At 43.5% G+C, this 22,039-nt stretch overlaps 1 protein-coding gene across 1 annotated transcript in view; it reads left to right on the top strand.

Moving 5' to 3' along the window:
- The first annotated feature begins 313 nt into the window (after positions 1–313).
- The window catches only part of BARX2 (BARX homeobox 2), a 74,317-nt gene continuing 52,591 nt past the window's right edge, over positions 314–22,039 (top strand). The window contains exon 1 of the mRNA XM_044258198.1: positions 314–580. Within this exon, the coding sequence (XP_044114133.1) occupies positions 394–580 (187 nt within the window). The 5' untranslated portion in view covers positions 314–393. The remainder of the gene's footprint in view (positions 581–22,039) is intronic.

The raw sequence follows: 22,039 nt of genomic DNA on the forward strand, positions 1-22,039 counted from the left end.
GAGTGTCTTAAAATAGAGAAGCTGGCAGAGGAGCGCGAGACACCGCGAGGCGGGAGGAGGCGAGCGAGAGAGGCGGGCACGAGGCGTGCAGGTCCGCGGCCGACTTGCACGGGCGGGCTGGGCGGGGTGGGCGCCGACGCCCCTCGGCGCGGCTCGGCACCGGGCCCCGCAGGAAGCGCACGCTGATTGACAGCTGTGCTGTCCCAAAAAGGCTCCGCGAAGATGCTGCTTCGCGGGTGGGTCTAGACGCGCTGCCGGCGCGCCCGGTGCCCGCTCCCCTCTGCGCGCCTCCCGAGCCCGCTGTCTCCCCGGCGGCCGAGGAGCGGGGCCCAGGCTCCCGCCGGCGCGCCAGTTCTTGTGGCCCCGGCCGGCAGGCGCTCTCCCCGGCTCACCATGCACTGCCACGCGGAGCTGCGGCTGAGCTCTCCCGGCCAGCTCAAAGCAGCCAGGCGGCGCTACAAGACTTTCATGATCGACGAGATCCTTTCCAAGGAGACCTGCGATTACTTTGAGAAACTTTCCCTCTACTCCGTGTGCCCGTCGCTGGTCGTGCGACCCAAGCCCCTGCATTCCTGTACCGGTAAGACGCCCCGCCGGTGGTGGGGACACTAGTCGGTGCGGTGGCTCTCCCGCGGGCGTCAGGCGCCTTCCTGCCTCTGTCCTCCCACCGGAGGGCGAGGGGATTCGGTGCCGGAGAGACTAGACTCGTCCGAGGCGGGCATCGCAGAGGCGTTGGCGACCTGTGATGGGCCAGGCAAGGTGTGGATCGCAGGGCTGGCCGTGGAGCGGAGGCGGCGGGCCCAGAGCGGCGGCCGCTCGTGCCACGCCGGCGATCCTGCTCGGGGGGAGAAAGCTTCCTCCTCCCCGGCGCAGCTGTGGTTTTCGGTCAGAAAGTTCAAACCCTTGACCCGGTTCAGCACCTAAATCACTCTTTTCGGGAAGTGGTGGTGTTGCTGCTCGCCTTGAGTTCAGTTGTCCAGCCTCCTCTTGTCTCCACCGGGGATTTTTACAAGTAAATCAGTGTCCTGAGGTTCTTAACCAAACCCTTAAATTGAACTTCACTTACAAGGCTCTCCCTCTGGGGCAGTAGTTCTGCCTGCAGTGCAAGCTGGGGAGATCACCCCTTTTTGGTTTTAAGGGACTGAAAAAAACAACAGTTATTAAAAAACATTCTTCACGTCTGGTTTCCTCTACCCACAAGAGCTTAACCAAGACCGCTAGGAAAGATAAAGAACATTTTATAAATACTTTGAAAAAGTCGTAGGTTTATGTGGAAAGTAAATCCAAAGGTATTTTGAAAACTTTGAGTGCATTAAGAGAAGATCCAAGTTTCAAAGTGCCCTGGCTTTATAAGGATTTAGGCTATGGAAAAGCAGGTATAGAAAAAAAAAAAAGAGAGAGAGAGAGAGAGAGAAGTTCAAGCAAATTTTTATCAAAAATAGTGACTGTCTGTGCTTTCATCTAAAGGTAAAAATTCAGTATTTCCTAACTAAAAGAAACTTTGAGGTTCTGTTTGTTGCATGGATGCCCTGAAAGGAAAAAAAATAAAAATAAAAATTGTTACTTCCACTGAAAAAGTGAAGGGAAGAGCTAGCAGTGTTTTTAAAAGATTTTTTTTTTTTTTAAAAACATCCAGGCTAGAAGCTTCTAGTGCACATGCTTAGAATTCTGTATTTTCTTTTGATTTAATAGGTTGTCCCTGTAGGACCATCAGTTAATAATGTATGTAAATACTTACAGCAAAGTTCTTTGAAAACCAAGTTGTTTCCACATGTATTTGGTTATGAAATGATTATAATATTAAGGTATGCCTTTGTAAAATAAATTTTATCTGTAAGGTAGAATTGGGCCTGATAGCCCATAACAGGACTTGTAATATTAAATTTTAAGGACCAAGAAGTATATGAGAGAAGAAACAAATAAGAAACTTTGGAAATAAGGTAGATATCCTTGATGTTTATATTTTTGCATTTATGTGCTTGCCATGCATATATATGCCCTTGAATGAGTAGTCTACCTATATATTAGATAGGGGAGGTAGGCTGAGTCTTGTGTTGAGCATAAATCATCACTTGTTATAATAAGTCAAACCTCCTTGAGGGAGGAAAAAAAAAAAAGATTTAATCACAAACTTCAGTACACCCTGCTACGAATTGCATTTCTGCAGGACCTAAGGAGGAAACAGAACAATTCTGAATATTTGAGGTTAGTTCAGGGCTGGCACAGTTTTTAATGACTTTGTCTTCTGCATTCACCCGAAGGCAGATTTTCCTGGCTTTCAGCAGTCACGGAATGGGATCATAGTAAAAACATGCTTTACAAAAAAAAAGTAATAAATAGTCTCAGAAAACAGTGATCCAGTAATCAATAAGGGCTAAGTTCTGTGTTTCATTGAGCCTCATATGGAAATAAGTCAGAGGAAAATAAGATGATTCATAGGTAGTTTTGAGAATGTTAAGGGTGAATTGCACATGTATCACGAACTAAAAGTTTTGCTTGGTCTTGTGCTTTTAAGTTCATTGATGGTTTATGTGAAAGGGTGGTTGTTGCTAATGGTTTTCTTGCCCTGTCATTCCAGTGTTTACTTCCTTTAGATGGTTCTTACGAAAACGTTGTGATTTTGTGCTCATTGAAATTTAAAATACAGAAAGTGGGATTTGCCAGTGGAATTAAACCCATAAAAACTGGCTACAATAGTCCATACTTTCAGGTCATAAGCCTTTAGTGGGTTTACAATTACAGTTAAAGCCTTACATGTATTAGATCATGGGAATCCCATTAGTGACTTCTCAAGGGTTTTGCAAATACCATGCTTTCAAAGCATTTTTGTTGTTTTTAACAGTTAAGATCAAAATGTTCAAGATCAAAAATCTTAGACTGGATAAATTTAATCTTTTTTATTAATTAAAAATGACATTAAGTTAGTGGCTTTCTACATTCAATACAACTATATATGTATGTATCTACAATACATATGAATATATGTGTGTATATATATATGTGTGTGTATTTTTTTTTTCTGGATAGAGATAAATATTTAGCACTTTTGGTAGACCCGATATGTAAAAAGTTCAAATCCAGTGAAAGGCATACAATGGAGTTGAAATTACTGAACTTGTCCTCATCCATTGATTTGCTGTTTTTAAGATTTAAATAACTACCAAAAGTGACCTTTGCCAGGTAAAATAATGAAATAAGATTAAAAAAAATTATCACCCTGCACAATAAGCATATAAAATTGGGGTGAAAAAAAAAAAGCTACAGCATTTAAGAAGCCTCTACATAATTAAGCAGTCTACATTGTTTGGATTTAGTAATCCAAATGCCAATTTATGGTACTGAAACTCCTCAGGCAGAAGAGCATGTATTCAAGTAAATTGAGAAATGGAAACATTTTTCATTAAGCAGATCATTACCTGACAGCAGTTTATTATTAGACACGCTAACCTTGATGGAATGCTCACCTCCAAAAAAAAAAAAAAAAGTTGTTTGTTTAAACAGGCCCTTTCTTATTACAAATACAGTAATTTTAGGCTTGGAAGGCTGTCTCTAAATTTATTTAAGTTTACATGATGTTCTACATCACGAACTAGACAGTGAGAAAGGGGATCCTGTCCTTTGAAGGCGAACTGAAGGAACATCTAAAATAAAATTTACAACACCATGCCCAAAGAGAGCCTCCTTTTGAAAGAAAAGTTTGTTGCTCGGACCCCTGATGAGGTGTGAAATATGTTTGGGATTTATTTAGTGTATAACACATTGGTTTTATTTTAAAATGTGGTAACAGACATCCCCATTTGGAATGGAAATACATTGCCATTTAGAAATCGGTTAACAATCTCTCAGAAACATTAGAACTTTGACAGTGAGTAAAAGCTAAAAATGAGGTGCCGTTTAGGCTGTCATAAATACTGCTGAACTCTTGAGTGCATAATTTCTTTTTTTTGGTCGTGATTACTGTTTCTTGGTGGAAGAGTTGCTCAAAGAAATCTGGCTTCTCGGGGTGGAGTATGGGGCAGAGATGCCGGCGGGTCGTTTTTGAAGGCTCTGTCTTTCAGTTTGATATTTAGAGACAGGCGGAGGGTGGAAAGATGAATGGGCTGCTTCACGAAAACAAAGACATAACAATTTATCCTACAAGTTTTCTTGAGGATACTGAGAAGCCAGCCTGCTGTGCTAATTACTTACAATTCTATGATATTTAAACTTAGAACCTAGAATGACCCTAGACTTGCCCATGTGCGTTTTGCAGGGGGAGGTGAATATAGATATTTGGACGTTGTGCTGCCTGGGACCGGCACATGGCTTTTCATTAACCCACTGAAACCCACAGATGAATTTCTTTCTCCTTCCCTGGGGGAATGGTTCTGTTGAGTCTCCCAGTAACCTTCACTGGCTGGCCTTGTAGAACCAACTGTGGAGGTACGGAGCTGGAAGGGGTCACAGAGATCACAGACCAATCTCCCGGAACACAGTATCCTTTTTTTGTGAAGCACTAGGGTCACATCAGTGCTTAGACACCATTTTAGTCCACGCTCTCCACAGCCATCCTTGTTAGGGTACTCAGAAATCAGGAGGACTTTTCCAACCTGGTCACATACCCGGAATAAGTCTGGGCACTTGCACCCAACGGACAGTTAGCCAGCCAGTTAAGAGGGGCACTTGGGGAAGGGTGTTTATCTGAAGAGGTGGCATTGAGAACATTTTATGCTTCGGTGGATCCAAGAGAAACAAGTTCTTTGGGGTGGTGTCTTTGGGTTCATTTTATCACAAAGATTGGGTGTCATCCCAGTGAAAAATGAAGTGAGGTGGGGACACGTGTAATGACTTCTTGGGAGTTGGGCGGCCAGCCATTGCTTCATGGGGTTGGCTCCCGGGACTCCCCAAATCTCAGTGTGGTCTTTCGTCCTTTCAGTCCTAAAACCCTCAGGGTTTTATTCTCAGGGTTGGGGATTGGAATGTAATTCCACTGGAATGGAAAAAGGTAGACTGCGGTTTGGGAGAGTGACCATTATCAACAGGCATGTGTATTTCTGCCAGAGCCAGATGGGCATTTATTAGTGATTATTTGTAACTGCTCCTCCTGTTCCCATTCTCAGGGTAAACAAATCGAGGGATGCACAGGCTATAGGACTCATCCAGGGTCAGAGTGGATCTGGAGCTGAGCTCTTTGGGCCTCCTCAGTTGTTGCCTCATTTACTCCTTCAATTTTATAACTCCTTTGTGAAACAGAGAGGCTGAGGGGCTCCCCAGGAAGTCCGTTTTAACTGGTGAATATAGCTTCTCAGTGGTTTCTTCTCTGGTTCTGATTTCCCTAATAACCAAGGGAAAAATGATTAGAAATTTAGTCCACAGGTTAAAATGCCTCTCCGAATGTCTACAGTCTCTAGTATCATTGAATTCAGCAGTTTCATTCAACACATCTTCATTCTTGCTTGATGATGGCACTGTTAACGAGTTCATTACATTCCCGTTTATTCTAAATCTTGACTCACAGTTGGGATACTTTACAGATTCCTCTAAACTATCCGTAGAACCACTGCCAAACCCTTCTTTGTCGTTCTCTAGAACATACTGGGCAGTTTGGAATTGGGACCGGGGAGCATTGTGACAAATATTTTTGCTCACCAGATAGCTTTTTCTGTTTGAACTCCCCCTAAGGGGTGTCATTGCCAGCCAACATGTCATATTAACCTCGTTAAATACAGCCAAAATGAAACGGTGTTTGTGGTACTTCTCTGCTGAAGCCAGTCTGCCGGTGTTCTTGTGGGTTGTGTGTCCAGATTGAAACCACATTTGGATATAAGCGTGGACTATACAAAGTTGTTGGTTGTAACCCAACTGAGGAATCGAAGTGAAAAGATTGTAGGTCGAATAAGTTCCAGGGATCTATAGGGAAAGCAGTAATGATTACAAAAGGTTGTTTAAATTATAAGGAGAGATTAAACTGGGAAAAAATTAAAAAACCACAAAAGGAAGGGATAGAGGAAAAGAAAAAGAGCAGGTTTGCCTGAAACTTCTGTAACTGCTCAAGGGAGCCTTGCCCGAAGCCCAGTGTCCTTCTGTGGGACTGCACGGGCCAACCTAAGGGGGCTTCCGAAATGCTTGTCAGTGCCTGGATAGTCAATGGCGAAGATTGATTTTACTTGGATACACAGGGAGCCCCTTGAAACAAGAAACCCAGGGCCTGGGCACTGCCCAGCATTTGGTGTTCACTGTGGAGGGCTGAATAAATGTCAGGCCAGAAGCATTTTTAGGTGTCATTTGCACTTTATTTTTGAGGTCCCACAGGAACAAAGTTGGAAAGCTTAGGTAGGCCACATGGTCTGAGGCTCATTGGTATGATACCCGTGAACTTGTATGGGTGGGGACACTGCCAGACGGACACTGCCCCGCTGGCCCCTCCAGCTCCAGATCGAAGTGCGCTCAGGTCCTGTGGCTGAACCATGATGAACTCGTCACTGGAACGTGGGACTAGAGGGCCATGGGGACTGGGATGAGATGTCCAGATTTCAGCCTCTTTCACCCTTCTTCCTTGGGGAAGGCCGTCGCATGTGCTGTGTCGTGGGGTCATTTTTAGTGCGGCCCCAGAGCTGAACCCCAGTCTCACAGCTTCCTCATGGAGGGCTGCCCAGAGCCCCCCGCTGCTCATGGAGCCATCCGGAGCCACGGCTGCAAGCCACCCGCTTCCCTTGGCAGCAACGGGAACAGAGAGGGGAAGAGGGGACTGCAGGGTAGTAGGGGAAGGCTCCCCACATGTGACAAGACCCCGTGTGCCACCTCTCCAGTGCTTACCTCTGCATTAGCGGCCTGTGGGGTTGGAATGGCTATTTCTTCCTCCACAGCACAAATGACGGGGTGAGAACTGGCTTTAGAATGCAATAATAATGTGGTTCAGATCAGAACCTTGGATAAACTTGGGGATATTCGCAAAGTAAGTGGTTCCAGGAAGAAGTTTACGTGTGTGTTTGTGTGTGTGTGTATGTGTGTTTATTTGTTTTTAACCAGAAAACCTCCCCAACCCCTCAGGATTTAATGTATTTTCATTGTGGCTTAAGAACAGTTAGAAAAAAAAAAAAGAGTCTTGTTAAAATGAATGCTCTAAATAAAAACACAGTTAATTTTCCATTACAGTGTCTAATTACTCATCATCACTAGGGCATTTTTATATGGCAATTTAACTTCTTGAAAGTGGAAACTTGGCACACGTTGAAGGAAGAAAGCAGTGCTGCTAGGTAGGTATCAGAAGATGGTCTAATTATGTTTGCGCTGGAGTTGACTCTGACACATGATTGCCCTGCAGAAGATAGGAGGATAGAGGGCCTCTTTCTTTAGCTGCAAAGCAAAGTCTCTGGTTTCTTCAGCGCCCGTTGAAATTAAATACGGAGGGAGAGAATTCTGAACGTTAGATGATGTGCAAGTACATCTGAAAAGGGACTCTGCCAGTCACCAGTTGAAGCTGATGTCAGGACTACTTGATAGGCCTGGAAGACAGCGATCTACGCTCCCTGACTCCCACTGGCAGAGTTCGGAAAGATGAACATGGCCTTTCTCCAAGGAAAGGTCAAGATACGGCTGAGTAGAAGCCAATCTGGGAGGATCTCCGCACGAAACTAAATATGTTAAGAGTCCAAGCAGACAAGCTTACGTGGCTCCTTTTTATTGCATCCTTTTAGCTTACCAGCATGTCCCGAGGAACATATTCTTCTGGGTATGGGGGACACATAAGCATTCTCAAAGTGTGAGTCATGTAGGATTACCTGCTGCCTTGGTGATGTCAGTATCATTATTTAAAAAAAAAAACAACAAAACAACAATTTATATGTGTGATAAGCAATGTGATTTTCTTTTTGCTTTTCTAATTCAAGGATTGCTTATGATGTGGGAAGATGGAATGGTGTAGGGCTTGGTGGAATGTTAGGAAGCCGTAGCTTTATCTCCACCCCAGGAATGCCCAGCAGGTCCCTAATACTGATTCACCTGCCAACCTCCAGCACTCACTTCCCTCTTCTCGGAGTTCCTTGCACTGTGTAACTTAACCCTTGTTGAAATTCAGGATTATGGTCATTTCAAAGACAAGGTCTTGTATATTGAAGGAAGTGTAACGTGGAAGTTTAGTTTAAGCAATGGCTAGGAGAATCAACTTTGTACATTTCCCTCGTGGTAGTTTACAAACAACCAAGTCCTGATATTATGTTTTCTGTGGTGGGGGAGCCGCCTGGGCAAAGAAATTTGCTGAGATTCCTCCTCTTGAGTCCTATTTTATTTATCCCAAAGGCAGCTACAAACTTGGGAGAAATGCTAGAAATACCCTGAATGCCCTTCTTCACATTTGTAACCATACTAGAAAGGGTGACTTTTTTCTTTTTGAGTGCCTATCATATAATAGATGTTGGGCTAAGAGCTTTAAGATCAGCTAGAGGTCATCCCTAGGAGGTAGGTATTATTACTGCCGTGGATGGGAAGCTGAGAAATTAGTAACTTTCTCAAAGTCACATGGATACATAAAGATCTCTTACAAAGCAGTAAAAAGGCAATTAGAAAGATTTGCAGTTCTTAGAGATGAATATCTAGACAATAAAGATGAAAGCATGTTCTGCCTCCCTGGGAATCAGGAAAACACAAATTAAAATGAGGTACCATTTCACACAATCAGAGAAAAATTGAAGAATCTGAAACTCTCGACTGATGACAGCGATGTGGCGTGATAGATATTCTCATACACTGATGGTGGGAATATTATTTTGGTACAATTCCTTCGGAGAGCCGTGTGGTAACACCCAGAAAAGCTACAGCCCAGCAGCCCCACCTCTGGGTTGATGCCATGAGAAAACTGTACACGTGTGCAAAGGGACACATGCTTAAGAATTTCTGGTCATTTCTGTGTTGCTTATGATAATGACAAATCAAAAACAAACCACTCTTCAGAAGGAAAAAAGGATAAAAAATATGTCTATTCATGCAATGAATTTCTATGTTATGAAAATGAATGAGCCAGAACCATATTCTACATGTCTGAATGTGGGTGAGTTTTAGAAAGACAGTGTTGAGAATAAAACAAGTTGTAGATTGATACTATTTATATACTGCTTGAAAACAAGCAGACTAATAGTTTATATTATTGAGGGAGGCAAGGGTATGGGATGAGGAGGGCTACCCACGGGTCTTTATTTTCCTGTGTAATTACTTATTAAGGGAAAGAAAAGGCCTAATGTAAATATGGCTAAGCATTCAGATTTAGCAAAGCCTGGTCATGGGTATACAGGTGTTCATTACATTACTCTTTGTACTTTTCTCTATGTTTGAAATTTTTCATAATATAAACATTGAAAAGTGATAGTGTGGGAGACCTCACATATTCACAAAGCCCTTGATCTTGTGGAACGCTTGGTGGTTTTCTTAATAGCTTTTCTGTCCTGACACAGAAGCTTTTAAATGCAGAACTTGTAGGCAGTCTCACAGTAGGGAAATAAGAACACTTTATAATTAGACACATGTGTACAAGTCTCACTAAAACAACCACTGTAGCTGCTGTAATTGGTTTTTGGATCTCACTTTCCTCCCCTGGCTAGATGGAGATACTATTTATCACCAAGATAGCTGCCATTCCCCCAAGTGATACTTTTGCATATGAGTAAACCATCTCTAAGCCCCTCACTAGGACTAGGAAGAAATTGCTCCTTGAAGTGTTTGTTTATTTCAGATACACATCAATAATCATGCGAGCAAGAGTCATTAGGTTGTTTTCCCTTCTTAATGTTGTTGATGTTTAAAATCACAATCAGTTGTGTTTTATTGCGTCTTGCTTTTGTATCTATTTGCTGAGCTGGTATAAAACCCTTGGCTTTTGACCTGTGGTCCATTGCTATGGACAATTTAACTTAAAAAAAAAAAATGTCTAGGGATAGCTAGGAATACCAAAGAATCTAAAAATGTTAAAATGTAGATTATAAGCAGGGACCAATGATGTTGGTGTTGGTGTGTAAACTGGGTGAGTTCTCCTTATGTTTTGGAACCATGATTTGCTGTGGAAGCATTGACGTGTGGTAGCAGGCCTTGTTAGGAAGGGATGAGAACTGTTACCGTGGAAATCCCACAGAGAGCTGTGTGTTAGGGATAATAAATGGCCATCCTATGGTTTGGAGAAGGTTAACGGAGACCATGTTACTCTACAGTGACATCTGTTCAGTCTGTCTTAACAGCCGGGACATTTCTCTTTTCTCTGCAATGTAGTTCCAGTTTAGAAATAGTGCTCTAAGACAGTTTGGCCCAAAAGTAGCCTTTGGGAGCTTTATCCTTCTGTGTCCCTTCAGAGGGAAAAAAAAACTCTTCAGTGCAGGTGAAACAGTTCGTACAGTCAGAGTTGGCCAACGTGTTCCTCTTCCTTGACCATCCCCTTCTGCCTAAATACAGTGGACCCCTGCACAACACGGGTTTGAACTGCACAGGTCCAATTTTGCATGAATTTTTAAAAATAAATTCCATACAGCATTTTTTTCTTCCTTACTATTTTCTTCGTAACATTTTCTTTCCTCCGGCTTACATGTTCGCAGAATACAAAACACGGGTTAGCCATTTACGTTGCCGGTAAGGCTTCCGGTCAGCAGTAGGCTGTTAGTAGTTCAGTCTTGCAGGGAGTCAGAAGCTCAACGGTGATTTTTTGAGTGCGCCCCAAACCCCTTATTGCCCAAGAGCCCACTGTGCATACGGAGAAGCAGATCAATCCAAGCACTTTAGAACCTGCGTCCCGCCCAGATCATCCGCCGCCGGTGTCACCGAGCTTTTACCAGTGCTCGGCAGTGGCACAGTCCGCAGGAATTAATGAGCACATCTAGAGGACTGTGGCCAAATTGGACACGGCCGAGGGGACGGTGGATCTGTCAGATTTGTTGCCAGTGAGTGGACTTTCATGGTTTGCAGGAGCAAGTCTGCAATTCATCTGACCCGCGCGGACGCACGCTGTGGCTGGAGGAAATCAGACAGACGGCAGTTTTCGCTGCGTCTTGCTCAGTCAACCTTCTGGATCTTTTCCGTGGAATCTTATTCCTCATAAAAGGGACTGGCTGGGCTGGAGACTGTCGATGGAGAACACATTACGAAGAAAAGTTCCAAAGAGCTGCCGTGCGACTCTCAAAGTAAGTAACTTGCAGAAGGACTTGTTCTCGCAACCAATGGGCTCCCTAACTGGCAACAAATTGGAGAGAGCCACCTTGGATCTTCCGTTTGCAACTACTTGGGAAAAAACAGGCGAGGACTTAGAATAGCTGCGGTTGCTTTTTAGCAAGTTTTCACCCAGGGAGACAGATAGGGATATATTTGACTTAGGTTCCAGCCCAAGTCCTTTTCTTCTCATGACTGAGCATTTTATTGAAATAATTGGTCAGTCGCCCCAGAGGAGACTGTTTGGAGGGTGTTGTTAATTTTGTTATCCCTGCATATCATGGCAACTCATTATTGCTCTTAGCACGTTAGACAGCTGTGTAACTTGGAAGCACGTTTTCGATCCCCGGTGTTGAGCGCAGCATAAAGGAACATTCTATGGGAGTACTGGTTTGGGTTTTGTTTTGTTTTTTTAGACTGGGACCTCGAGCCTTGGCAGTTAGAACAATTGCTGCGCCAACGGAGTGCATTTCACTTTTTAAGTAACTGCAAAATAGCAATAACAATAAGTGTAAACGGTAACCCTGTGGCAGGTATAAGGTGTTTGCCTACATGAGGGTGTTTACATTAATGAAATCATTGCTGTTGTAAGCACTGCTTTTCGGATGGGAAAAGGGAAACTCGGGGAGATGAAGAAAGGGCAGCAAGGTCACGTGAGTAGGTGGCACCATTGAGATTGGAATTCAGGTCTGTTTCTTTCATATAAAGTTCATGCTATGTGTAATTATAGGGAAGTACGCAAGTTAGAAGTCAAGCCTGTTCCTTTCCATGGGGGCGGGTCGGGTCCATACTGTATATAAAGCAAGGTCTGATGAACTTTGTGAAGCAATTTATTTTGCACCAGCTAACTCCTTTACACATATTTACAATCACTGTGTGCCAGTCAGCCTTTCCTTTTCTGTGATTATTTGGGTCTCTAAATGCATCTAGACGAATTCTAAAAAGTGGTACTGTCTTTGGAGGAAGCGAGATCGTAGACCTTCTGGCGTTGTGATTCTTAACCCATCTCCTTGCTCCAGGTGTCCTGATCCGTGTGACATGCCTGAGGCTTCTTTGGTCACATTACTTCCATGAGCTGCAGTCCTCTGAAGAAAGCTTTTCTCTGGGGCTCAAGGGTGGAATTCCCATCCCTCCCTCCCTTCATCCATCATCCATTCATTCTTATGAACCACAGAATATGCTTAACAACTAGATGACCACCAGTTGTCCGGAGAGTGAAAGCTTGGAATTTGTTTCATGAAATACTCACTATTAAGTTCAGTGGGGAAAAAATATCTGATCTCTTATTTGGCATCACTTCATAGGTTAAGAGACTAATTTGTTTCACATTATATGTTGTGGGGCTTGGGGTGAGTTCTGGGAGTCTCTTTTTTTTTTTTTTTTTTTTTAAGATTTTGTTTATTTATTTGACAGACAGAGATCACAAGTAGGCAGAGAGGTAGGCAGAGAGAGAGAGGGAAGCAGGCTTCCTGCTGAGCAGAGAGCCTGATGCAGGGCTCGATCCCAGGACCCTGAGATCATGACCTGAGCCGAAGGCAGAGACTTTAACCCACTGAGCCACCCAGGCACTCCTGGGAGTCTCTGTTTTTAAGAGTTTATAATGAAAGGTCAAGTTTGGGAACCACTGTAGTATAGATATCAGCTTAATGGTGAGATTGATGTCCTTTGTACCCCACAACTCGAATACAGGAAGCTGTTTAGTGGAGTGATCCTAGTGGATGGATTTTGAGTCAGAGGGTATTGGGTTTGTGTGCATTTTATTGTTTGCCTGACCTTCAGCAAGTCATTTAACCTCCCTGACACTCAATTTCTTCATCTACAAAAGGAAAATAATATTAGCTGCCTAATAGTGTTAGTCATGTAGGTTAAATGAGATAATGCATACAAAGCTCTTAGCATAGTTCCCGGCTTGTAAATGCTCAGTAACTGATAGCTTCTTTTGAAAATAATAGTCTTATAATCATAACAGCATCTTGGTTGACTGGAGCACAGCCCTTTAGAGAAAAGTCACTATTCTTGATGAATTAAACTCAAGAAAAACTAAGTATCTTTAAAAACAACCCCTTCACTCCCGGGCATTCTTGTGAGTTATGTCACTGTACCAACTGCCTCTTAAGGCTGCTTGCAAACCAGGTGGTCTGTGAGCCAAGGTCAAGTCTTCATGAATAGGTACGCTAGATTCCCCACCTTCCTGTTTCATAATATGAATTCAGAATTTTGTAAATTCCTAAACGAGTGGCACAAACAGGTCAATGTGACATCGTCACAAAATGTGCTTTGTTCCTTTATTCTTTTACAAGAGTTGCCTGGGAATAATTACCCATAGGAAATATTTCATCATACAGCTGTGTATCTCAAGAACTGTTCCAGAAAAGTGGCAGGATTTCCCAGCCAGTTTGCATTCTTTTCTTCTTTGAAGAGTACAGTTCAGGATAGTCCTTTCTTGTGCAAGAGAGCCCAAATATTCTCTTATTTCAGCGTACTGAGAGAAAAAAATTCAGTTGGGATCTTTTTTAATTGGCGATGTGGAAAAGGTAGCAGGTTGGGAAACAGTTGTTGTCGCAGTATATTATTGGGTCTGTGATTCACAGGGAGTTCCAAATAAAGGCCCTGGTTTACAGCTTTTAAATTGCTCCTGGGGCTAGTTTAAGATTGCATTTCAAGTGGTAATGCTGGCTGTTGTGTTGAAGGAGCTGCGTGGACTGGAGTTGGACATGGGTTTCTCCTGGAATTGTTTCTTGACTAGTCAGTGGTATCTTAGGAGGTCCAGTATCTGCTAATGAAATACTTTAATTGATTAATCCCCTCCATAGGGTGAGAAAAATTCTCTCGAGGAGTTCTCCCTTTCAATGGTGTGAGGGAAGCCCCGGTGAACAGGGCGGGACATCTGTCCCACCATTTACAGTGATGATTCCTACAGGCAGTGTCTAGTGACATTGTCCAGGCTCAGTGGTAGGGGGAGGGGCAGGTGAAAGCCGGTGGAGTAGGACCCACTGGTGTGTCATCATGGCTGCGATGGAGTGGGGCTGAATTGTGTAGGGAGGACTCACCTTGTTCCCTAAGTTCCTCAGGGCCATTGTTGAAATAGGACTCAATGGGAGATAAGGATTTGGGGCAGCCTGTTGAGAATATTCTGTTAAAGCTATGAATTCAGAGAAGTACTGTGCCTGCATTTGTAACCCAGTAGGAGGGGAGTAGGCAGAACTGGGTGAGAGGTGGGAGGTGGGGTGTGGGAGAGAACGTTGGCAAACGAGGAAAGAAGAGTTAGGGGTCAGGAAACAGGTTATACTACTGAAGCTTGGAGCATGGGTCCTTCGACATCTGTGCAGTATGTGCTGTCCCCATCAGGAGAACAGATTCAAAAATGGGAATGGAATATTTCATTATGGAAATTGCCCGGTGAGTACCTGCTTATTACCAGAGGCGTTCCTGGTCCCGGAGGGCAGTTGATGACCCCTGATTGGGCAGCAGCCTGCCCAGCCAGGCACGTTGCCTCATTAGCATATACATTAATGATGCATTGAAGAGTTTCATCATCCTGGGTCACAAAAGATCATTATTATACGATAATACAGTAACCGTATGCATACAGTGCCAGGCAGGAAATCGCATGTCCCCTGCTGTAATCAGGGCGAGTGGGAGCAGAGTTCGCAGTGCAAATCCTGTCAGAAAACCTGTCTTGGGCCCTTCACTGCCTCTGTTTCAGGGTACTAACACGCATTACTGTGTTTTTTTAAGACAGCGGGACCATAGGCGGGCCACATTTGGCCCACCACCTGTTTTTTCTACTGCTAGGAGCTAACATTTGTTGGTGTTTACATTTGTAAATGGAAAAAAAAGAAATCAAAAGAAGAACATTTTGTGACCCGTGAAAATTACGCGAAGTCCAGATATCGGTGACTATGAAGTTTGATGGGGGCAAAGCCACACCTGCCAGCATATGTGTTTGATGGGTTTCATGGGGTGACAGCAGAGAGGGGCAGTTTTGGCAGAGATGGTGTGGCCCCCAAAATCTAAACTCTTTACTGCCTGGCCCTTTACAGGAGATGTTTGCAGGCCCTTGAACTAGACTACAGGAAGCAGGGTTCTGCAGTTGGCTAATAAAGTTACTTCTGATCCACAACAGATGATGTCATCCTAGTTATTCTAGGCCACAAAACCCCTCCTTTGATTCACCACAGACCAAGGCTCTGTTGTCCTCCTGTGACATGTGAACGACCTTGGAAATGGGAGTTTAGTGGGAATTTTGCGGGGACTCTCTTAAATTGAGACAAGGCTCTTGGAACTAAGGGTGAATTTCTAAACCTTTCTAGAAATAACACAAGATTTTTCTGCACCAAGAGAGAGGTTAGAAATATTGACAGTAAAGTGGTCAAGATTCTGCTGAATTCTGGGAAATTTTCTTTGCTGTCCCAACTCTCAATTCATTTTCCCAGAGGAAAGCTGAGAATGACAGCTTACAAGAGCTTGGGAGTCTCCAAATGACTGACATTTATCTGTTTGAGGTTGACATTGAGGGTGACATTTTACAGGCTTCTTATTTGACTTTAATTTATTGCCCATCTCTGGAAATAATAGCAATAATAATACAAGTTCTGCAGTTACATCACTACAGCCCCAGCCAGGAGGCTTTGCACAGCTGGGTAAAGCACTTGACTGCAATGCAGCTCGCATTCTGCTGCAGAAATGCACACCCATCTTTATGTGCCTTTGGAATTTTCAACCATTCAGGTTTGGAGCTCCCAGACCTTTCAAGAAGGACAAAGCACGATTCCCCTGGTGCTCAGTGCACTCTTATTTTGTTTTAGGTGCTTGGGGTTGGGATGAGACTTCCCCTGTCCCAGGCAGCCTTTGGACTGAGGAAGCCCATTGGGAAGTAGGAGGTGTGAAATGAAGCTGACTGGTGATAACTTCCTCCTCGTTGTGTTTATCCAACCACCGAGCTGAGAATCCCTCAGGTACTGGCCTTACCACTAAAATGGCCTTGGTGAAGGGTGTGGACCCAGAAGGTAGGTTAACTCAAGAAGAAGCAGTCACTGATGTTGGTGGGTAAAATCCGACCTCAAAGAGAAGCATGCATGGGACATGCTGCCTGTGATTTCTTTCTCTGAGTGGGGGTGAACTTGACAAAGGGACAATAATAACAATGAAAAACAAAATAAATATAAATATAAAAATAAATGTAACAGCAAACATGTATTTAACACTTACTGTGTGCCAGGCACTGCTCTCAATGCCCTACATGAATTAATGAATTTAATTCCTGCCACAGTCATGTGAGAGACTAGTATTCCTTGCACTTAAAAATGAGGAAACAGAGAAGTAAAGAGACAGACCTCTGCTTGGGTGGCATAGGGTGGCAGGAGAGAGGAAATCACAGTTTACGTGGTTACAGATCAAGTACCAGAGGGGATAATCTCTGATTTCTACAGTGTTCACCACAGAGTGTGACAAACAGGGATACTCAAAAAATATGGCTGGAGGAGGAGAAGAGAAATCACACATGGGGAGCTCTGTTGCTTAATAGGGAGCTTAGACTCCTGAAGAATTTCTTTGCTTTTTATTTATTTATTTTTTATTTCAAAAGAATTTTTAAAGATTTTATTTTTAACTAATCGCTACACCCAGCATGGGGGCCGGAACTCACAACCCCAAGATCAAGAGTCACACACTTGGGGCACCTGGCTGTTGCGGTCAGAGGAGTGAGCGACTTTTGATCTCAGTGTTGCGAGTTTGCGCCCCACATTGGGTTAGAGGTTATTTAAATAAATAAAAAAATTTTTAAAAATGGAGTCGCATTCTCAACTGAGCTAGCCAGATGCCCTGAATTTCATATTTTTAAAAGCGGTGCTGGGTGCCAAATAGATCTTAAGCAATATTTTAAAAAAATGTTTCTGATTTTTTTTTTTATTATGACTCATTTGACTTTCCTTACCCAATCCTTTATTTCTAGGCTATACAACTGTCCCTAGAATGATTAGGATGTATTTTCCCCCAAAGAACAGTGAAGTTCTTCCATGGCTGAAGTCTAAGGGATCCTATTAGTGTCCATGTTTGCAAAGTAACCTAAAGATGGACGCAGTTCCGTGTTTTACTCATTACGCTTTACTGCCTTAGGTACTGTTCCAGGATGGATATAATTTAACTCTATTTTATTTTATTGTTAATATCAGAAAAAAATTAAATGTGAGTCAATAAAACTGAACACTTGTGTACCTGCCACTGAGTTGAAGGGAAGGACATTTCTCCTGTGGTTACCCTGTGCCCCTCCCTGACCCTGTCCTCTTCTTTTCCTTCACTAGAGGCAACAAGTGTCTCAGTTCTCTGCCCTGCTCTTCTCTGTAGTTTCACCATATGTTTGTATCCCTAAATCAGAGATAGCTTAGCTTTCTTCATTTTTGAACTTTATAGAAATGCAGGCGTCCCGTGTGTATTTTTGATGACTTGTGCTTTATGTAACATTACATTCCCAAGCTTCGTGTATATGTTACTGCTGTTTGTTCAGTTTTTCATGACTGTGTGCTCCCCAGTGTAGAGGTATAATGCAATGTATTTATCCATTCTGTCCATGGACTTTCAGGTTGTGTCCAGTCCTCATTAAAGATACTGTTGTCTTGCCTTTTATTTTTTTTTTTAAGATCTTGTTTTTAAGTAATCCCTATACCCAACATGGGGCTGGAACTCACAACACTGAGATCAAGAGTCACATGCTCTACCCACCGAGCCAGCCAGGCACCCCAGGGATATTGTTGCTTTGAGCATTCTTGTTAAATGCCTTTTCTTTCTTTCTTTCTTTCTTTTTTTTTGAAAGATTTTATTTATTTATTTGACAGACAGGGATCACAAGTAGGCAGAGAGGCAGGCAGAGAGGCGGGGAAAGTAGGCTCCCCACTGAGCAGAGAGCCCAATGTGGGGCTCGATCCCAGGACCTGAGATCATGACCCCAGCTGAAGGCAGAGGCTTTAACCCACTGAGCCACCCAGGCGCCCTGTTAAATGCCTTTTCTTAAAACCAGTGATCAGGAGGACTCCCTTAAATAGTTTTCCGATGAAAAGGATAGTCTTACAGTTTAGTGAAAATGGTAATACTTATTTTTTGCACAGATAGGTGTAATTTTTATTTGGGGATGCAGACTGCATATTAAATAGATTTATTTTTAATTGATTTTTTGATTAACTTTTTCCCAGAATTGAGAATGATTTGTAAGTATTATTTTCTAAACAAATTGAAGTATTTATTGTAAAAATCACTGGAAAACAAGTCACATTTTACCACAGTAGTTTTATATATATTTTAATCAAATAGGTGTTTAAAAATACTAAATAATTTTAACTAGAATGTGAAGTACTTTGTTCTGTAAGGGAGATACTAAATAAGCTTTTGTCATCCAGAGCAACAAACGGGAAACAGTACAATTACTTAGGTAAGATGGTCTTTGCCCCAACCCCTGTTTATTTGGAGACTAGCTTTTTGCTAGAAAGAGAACCAAAGCCCAGGCTAAGTTACTTGACCAAGATCACGGTGAGGTCTTACTATGCCTTTAAATACAGCTCCTCTAAAATAGCTCTAGGAACCTATAGTTCCACTTGTAAATTAGAAACCAGCAGCGTCTTGTCATAGTCCTATTTTTTTGCTTCAGTGCATCTTAACTTACTCAGCATCATTTAAAAAACGGAATGTTCAATGAAATCTATAATGACGGCCTAAGGTTTGATTTGTCGATTGCTTTTCCCCACCCGGTCGACTGTGTTGACCTAAGAGAGATTGTACTTTGTTCCCAGAGCCGGGCTTCTGTCCCTGACAGTATTTCCACGGTCTCGTGACTCGGCTGCCGCCACCCATGTTCGAGGAGAAGCACTAAGCTTGAAGAATCCCGTAGCTGCATCACCCAGCAGCAGCACGGGGCACCTCGACCTCAGCTTGTCTGCAGGTTGTCCTGGAGTTTTCCCTCGAAAGGAAACGGAGACTTTGCAAGAGAGATCTTAATGAGGTCCTTTGGATTAGATTGGGTTAAGGGCCAGGGAGGTCCGCGCATTTAGGGGTGGGTATGAGGCTCTTCGTGTTCTTAGAATCTCCCTGGGCCCTCCCGTCATACCCTGCCAGCACCCGTCCAGCCCTCTCCCTCTGCCCCCATCCTGAAATAGCCAGGGTTCAGCACGGAAGACATTCAGTGCTCCTCTAATTTCGATGGGCTGGTGACTCTGCATTTACCAGGGGGATGGGCCGATGGGGGCCGTGGCGGGGATAGGTTGGGTTTTGACTTGGTTCCTCTGAATGACAGTCTCCGAAAGTTTACAGTCTGTTTTAAGAACAGTGCGGCAACGCAATGGGTCCTGGAGACAGAGCGTGTGCATGCAGTGGGTGCAGTGGGTGCAGCTGCCCTGCTTTTTCTCAGCCTCTCCTTCCTGGGCTGGGAAATGGGTGTGTCATAGCGCTGGGTGCCCCTGGGTTTGCTGTAGAGACTGACTGAGCTAGATCTCCTGAATCTCATGGGACAAAGGAATTCACCTCTGAAATAAATCTGAAGTGTGTGTGTGTATGTATATACCTGTAAGTCCTTAGGTTTCTGCATCAGAGAGTTGGGGAATACATCTGCAGAGCGAGGTCACCAAGATGGCTAGATGCATAGCCTGTCACACACCAGCTGCCCCCCTTCCCTTGCACCCTGCTCCAGCAGTACCTGGCTTAGCCCGTATACTATCCTGAAATTTCATATTTATTTGCCTGTCTCCCCTGTGGGACTGTGAGCTTCTGTCGGGCAAGAAATATGCCTTATTCATCCTTGTGCCCCTGGCACCTAGCATATTTTAGGTGCTTAATAGGTCGAGAAAACAGTGTGGTTTTGTTTTGTTTTTAAAGATTTTATTTATTTATTTGACAGACGGAGATCACAAGTGGGCAGAGAGGCAGGCAGAGAGAGAGGAGGAAGCAGGCTCCCTGCTGAGCAGAGAGCCCGATATGGGGCTCGACCCCAGGACCCTGGGACGATGATCCGAGCCGAAGGCAGAGGCTTTAACCCACTGAGGCATCCAGGCGCCCCAACAGTGTGGATTTGAACCTTACTATAACTTACTGAACCCGCTGAGATTAGTCCGGTGTTTCCTTTCAGCACTCGTCTTACTCTAGGCAATATATTTTTCTCTTGCTCACCTTCTCCCTGCTTTCCACTCAGGCGATCTTTCTCCTATCAAGGGACCATCTTGATCCCACACCTCCAGTTGTCAGATGTTGCTGCTCCTCCTCAGACCTCCCCCCTTTTTTTTTTGGTCCAAGAATTTATAATATGCAGCTTGTCACACTTGGCTAATAGCCTTTATTATGTGGAATTGTCCACTCTTGTGTGCGAATCCTTAAATTAAGCCCTTATTATTTATATTAAAGTGTCTGCAGTTGTTTTAATTCTCTAAGTTCATACTGATTGTCCTTCCCCAGGAGGGATGATGGTTCATTTCAAGTTAATCTACAAGACTCAAGTGTAACCTACTGGGGCGGAGGGGATAGGAGCTCGATGGCAGCTGTTAACCAGTGCATAGCAACTCCTCACAACGGCTTAAACATGAAAAGGGAATGGGAGTAATAGAATATGCTGGAATTTGATGAGGACACCGCATGCTAGAGAACACGGGATTGGAACTTGCAGTTGTAGACAATGACTACGTCTCATCAGACCAGAGTCCCTGAACCCTTAGCCCCACGACGCCCCAGAAGAAAGGCTGGTGGAATCATCAGCCAGTTCCAGTGCAGCTCAGGGAGCTTTACACTCTGTTGTCACACAACATCCTTTCCTTTCTTCCTTAGTTAAACCTCCGTAAAATAGAGACAGAGTTCTTGCCACCTTCATGTCCCATAAATTTGGTGATCAGAATAATTGCAGAACCTCTTAGGACTTTGAGGTGTGAAAAGCATGAAGAAATTGCAAGAATTAAGTCACCTGATATATAAAACTGGTATTAAACATCTTTGCGTGAAAGAATCCATCCCCTGCTAGCAGTTACTGGAAGATGCCCTCAATCGGTCATAGCATCATTTCAGAGTGTAACCCATTTGGAAATAAAATTATTAATATCAATCATTTAAATTAGATTAAATTATTAAATAATTATTCAAATATGTAGAATTATTAATATTAATGAAATTAATAATAAAATTATTAATGAACTCACTACCCTATTTTTGTGCTCAGGAAATTGTACAGATGGCTATGATGTTTTTCAGATTTTATACAAATCAGATTCTAAACAAGCTTTTTAAAAAAAAGATTTTATTCATCAGACAGGGAGAGAGAGAGAGCACAAGCAGCAGGGGTGGCAAGGTGAGGAAGAAACACACTCCTTGCTGAGCGGGGAGCCCGACGTGGGGCTCGATCCTGGGACCCTGCTGAGCTAAAGGCATATATGCTTAACTGACTGAGCCACCCAGGTGCCCCGGATTCTATACAAGCTTATCAAGAATTTACAATGTCTGGGGGCGCCTGGGTGGCTCAGTGAGTTGGGCCGCTGCCTTCAGCTCAGGTCATGATCTCAGAGTCCCGGGATCGAGTCCCGCATCGGGCTCTCTGCTCAGCAGGGAGCCTGCTTCCCCCTTCTCTCTCTCTGCCTGCCTCTCTGCCTGCTTGTGATTTCTCTCTCTGTCTAATAAATAAATAAAATCTTTAAAAAAAAAAAAGAATTTACAATGTCTGCATTAGAAACTTCAGTGAGTTAACAATGAGATGTTACCTCACACCTGTCAAAATGGCTAAAATCAAAAACACAAAAAACAGCAAGTGTTGGTGAGGATGTGGAGAAAGAGGAACCCTCGTGCACCTTTGGTGGGAATGCCAACTACTGCAGCCCCTGTGGAAAACAGTTATGGAGGCTCGTCAAAAAATTAAAAATAG

This window comes from Neovison vison, chromosome 7 (genome assembly GCF_020171115.1).
Source record: "Neovison vison isolate M4711 chromosome 7, ASM_NN_V1, whole genome shotgun sequence".
Taxonomy (NCBI): Eukaryota; Metazoa; Chordata; class Mammalia; order Carnivora; family Mustelidae; genus Neogale; species Neogale vison.